We start from the raw sequence: 2609 nt of genomic DNA, 5'->3' as shown, positions 1-2609 counted from the left end.
CGTTAAATAAAAATAAGTTTGATAGGTTAGCGTTAAATAAAAATAAGTTTGATAGGTTAGCGTTAAATAAAAATAAGTTTGATAGGTTAGCGTTAAATAAAAATAAGTTTGATAGGTTAGTGTTAAAATAAAAATAAGTTTGATAGGTTAGCGTTAAATAAAAATAAGTTTGATGGGTTAGTGTTAAATAAAAATAAGTTTGATGGGTTAGTGTTAAATAAAAATAAGTTTGATAGGTTAGCATTAAATAAAAATAAGTTTGATAGGTTAGTGTTAAATCAAAATAAGTTTGATAGGTTAGCGTTAAATAAAAATAAGTTTGATGGGTTAGTGTTAAATAAAAATAAGTTTGATGGGTTAGTGTTAAATAAAAATAAGTTTGATGGGTTAGTGTTAAATCAAAATTAGTTTGATAGGTTAGTGTTAAATCAAAATTAGTTTGATAGGTTAGTGTTAAATCAAAATAAGTTTGATAGGTTAGTGTTAAATAAAAATAAGTTTGATAGGTTAGTGTTAAATAAAAATAAGTTTGATAGGTTAGTGTTAAATCAAAATAAGTTTGATAGGTTAGCGTTAAATAAGTTTGTTAGGTTAGCGTTAAATAAAAATAAGTTTGTTAGGTTAGCATTAAATAAGTTTGTTAGGTTAGTGTTAAATAAAAATCAACTAGTAGATGAATGGTACAAATTATTAGTAAATGAAAACCTCTTACAAAAGATGTCACATTTATACTAGTAGCTCAGTTTTGTAAAGACACAACTTACTTCGTATGACTAAACTTGATCAAATGATGGTTATCACAGTATTTATTAGAAACAGATCAGTGTTTACTATATACAAAATAACAACTAAATTCTCTGTTTTCATTGGATATTTTTGTAAAGCTACCAGTGATGAGCTTCTCATGATAATTATTAAACTTGGTCAGATATATTACAACAGTTCTCTTGATTAAACCAAAAAAAATGTAACAGTCAACTCATCAACGGGTTCTTGCGGAAACAAATATACAATTACCAACCCATCTTTTTCTTCATTGTTGGGTATTCATAACGACACATTCTCTTAATTTCTTCTTCTGTAGCTGTTTCTGCTACTTTGAAAATCAAGGAGGTTTCTCGAAATCTCAGATTTTCTGTTGGAACAAATCCATCCAGAAATATGTTGATCCCTATTGTAAAAAAGAAGTAAAAACATTTATAATTGTACTACTGATTAGGAACAACAACTTTTATATTTTCAAAGTGATAATATTTCACAACTAATTGGGATGAACCAGTTTCCAGCATTCTTAAGATATATCAATTCAATACTTTATCGAACAAAACATCAGTCAACTTACACACTGAACATCAACATTTATCAAACACACATCACAACTGAAACTTGCCTTCACGAACAGAGAAAGGTAATGTAACTACACCATAAGCTCCAGGAACTCCATAGAGACAGCAGATGAAATCAGACAAGTAATCTAACACAGACAAGTCATGCTCCACAACAATGATGTACCTAAAAACCAACAATATTGTTTCATTAAAAGAATACTTCATAATGTCTTACTTGTCAGGGTGAATTACTCTACAATACTCTCTACCTGGTGACATGATAACAATAAATATATTAATCCTTACTTGTCAGGGTGAATTAGTTAGTGAATTACTCTACAATACTCTATCTCGTGACATAATAACAATAAATATATTAAGTCTTACTTGTCAGGGTGAATTAGATAGTGAATTACTCTACAATACTCTACCTGGTGACATAATCACAATAAATATCCCAAGTCTTACTTATCAGGGTGAATTAGTTAGTGAATTACTTTACAATACTCTGTACCTGGTGACATAATCACAATAAATATCTCAAGCCTTACTTGTCAGGGTGAATTAGATGACGAATTGCCTGGGCAGCTTTCAGCCTTTGCTTGACATCCAAATAACTGGAGGGTTCATCAAACATGAAACTAGAGAACACCCACAAATATATATATCAGCTGTGCACCAAAAACTGCTCTTACAAATCTTGAACCTACTTTGCCAATAGAAACTTTCAATCTTAAGTTAAAATTATAGAACAACCCTCACAACCTCAGTAAAAGTTCACAAACTGGTAACAAAATTTGTTTGATCTAAATTTAGCTGACACTGATTTGGCCGTAAAGCTACAAAAAATACAGAAGTGTGAGGAGTGTAAAGTAAGCCACAGAATTCAATCCGTGTTAGAAAAACCTAGTAACCACAGTCATTAACTCTCTCAACACAGGCTCGGTCAATCTGACTGACCACGTGACCTCTTTGTAATCGATTAAAGTTTTTATAGATTTAATACTTCTAACTTTCAATATAATGTGTATATCTTCACAAAATTTAGCAGTCTTTCAGTTCATATACAAAGTCATATTTCTTAGTGAAGTACTTTTAATAAAATAAAATAAGGATTTGACCATGAATATATTGAGTATTTGTTTTGAATAGTCCATGTGCAAAGTAATTTTTCATGTTAAAACTAAAAATACTTTTCCTCATCTCAAAAATCTCAAATTTCCTTTGTATAATCTCTAAAATCTCTTAAATGAATTTCAAACGTTTTTTTTTCAGTAAAAC

At 29.4% G+C, this 2609-nt stretch overlaps 1 protein-coding gene across 1 annotated transcript in view; it reads right to left on the bottom strand.

Moving 5' to 3' along the window:
- Positions 1–2609, bottom strand: part of LOC106472064 (ATP-binding cassette sub-family E member 1-like) — a gene marked incomplete at its 5' end in the record, with an annotated part of 47345 nt that overhangs the window by 5904 nt on the left and 38832 nt on the right. Inside the window, 3 exons of the mRNA XM_013932694.2 lie at positions 1022–1171; positions 1391–1512; positions 1880–1969. Coding sequence (XP_013788148.2) covers positions 1022–1171; positions 1391–1512; positions 1880–1969 — 362 coding nt within the window. The remainder of the gene's footprint in view (positions 1–1021; positions 1172–1390; positions 1513–1879; positions 1970–2609) is intronic.

Source organism: Limulus polyphemus, unplaced genomic scaffold (assembly GCF_000517525.1).
Source record: "Limulus polyphemus unplaced genomic scaffold, Limulus_polyphemus-2.1.2 Scaffold5059, whole genome shotgun sequence".
Taxonomy (NCBI): Eukaryota; Metazoa; Arthropoda; class Merostomata; order Xiphosura; family Limulidae; genus Limulus; species Limulus polyphemus.
Note: the sequence above shows the minus strand (reverse complement) of the source record. Positions and strands in the feature narration are given on the sequence as shown.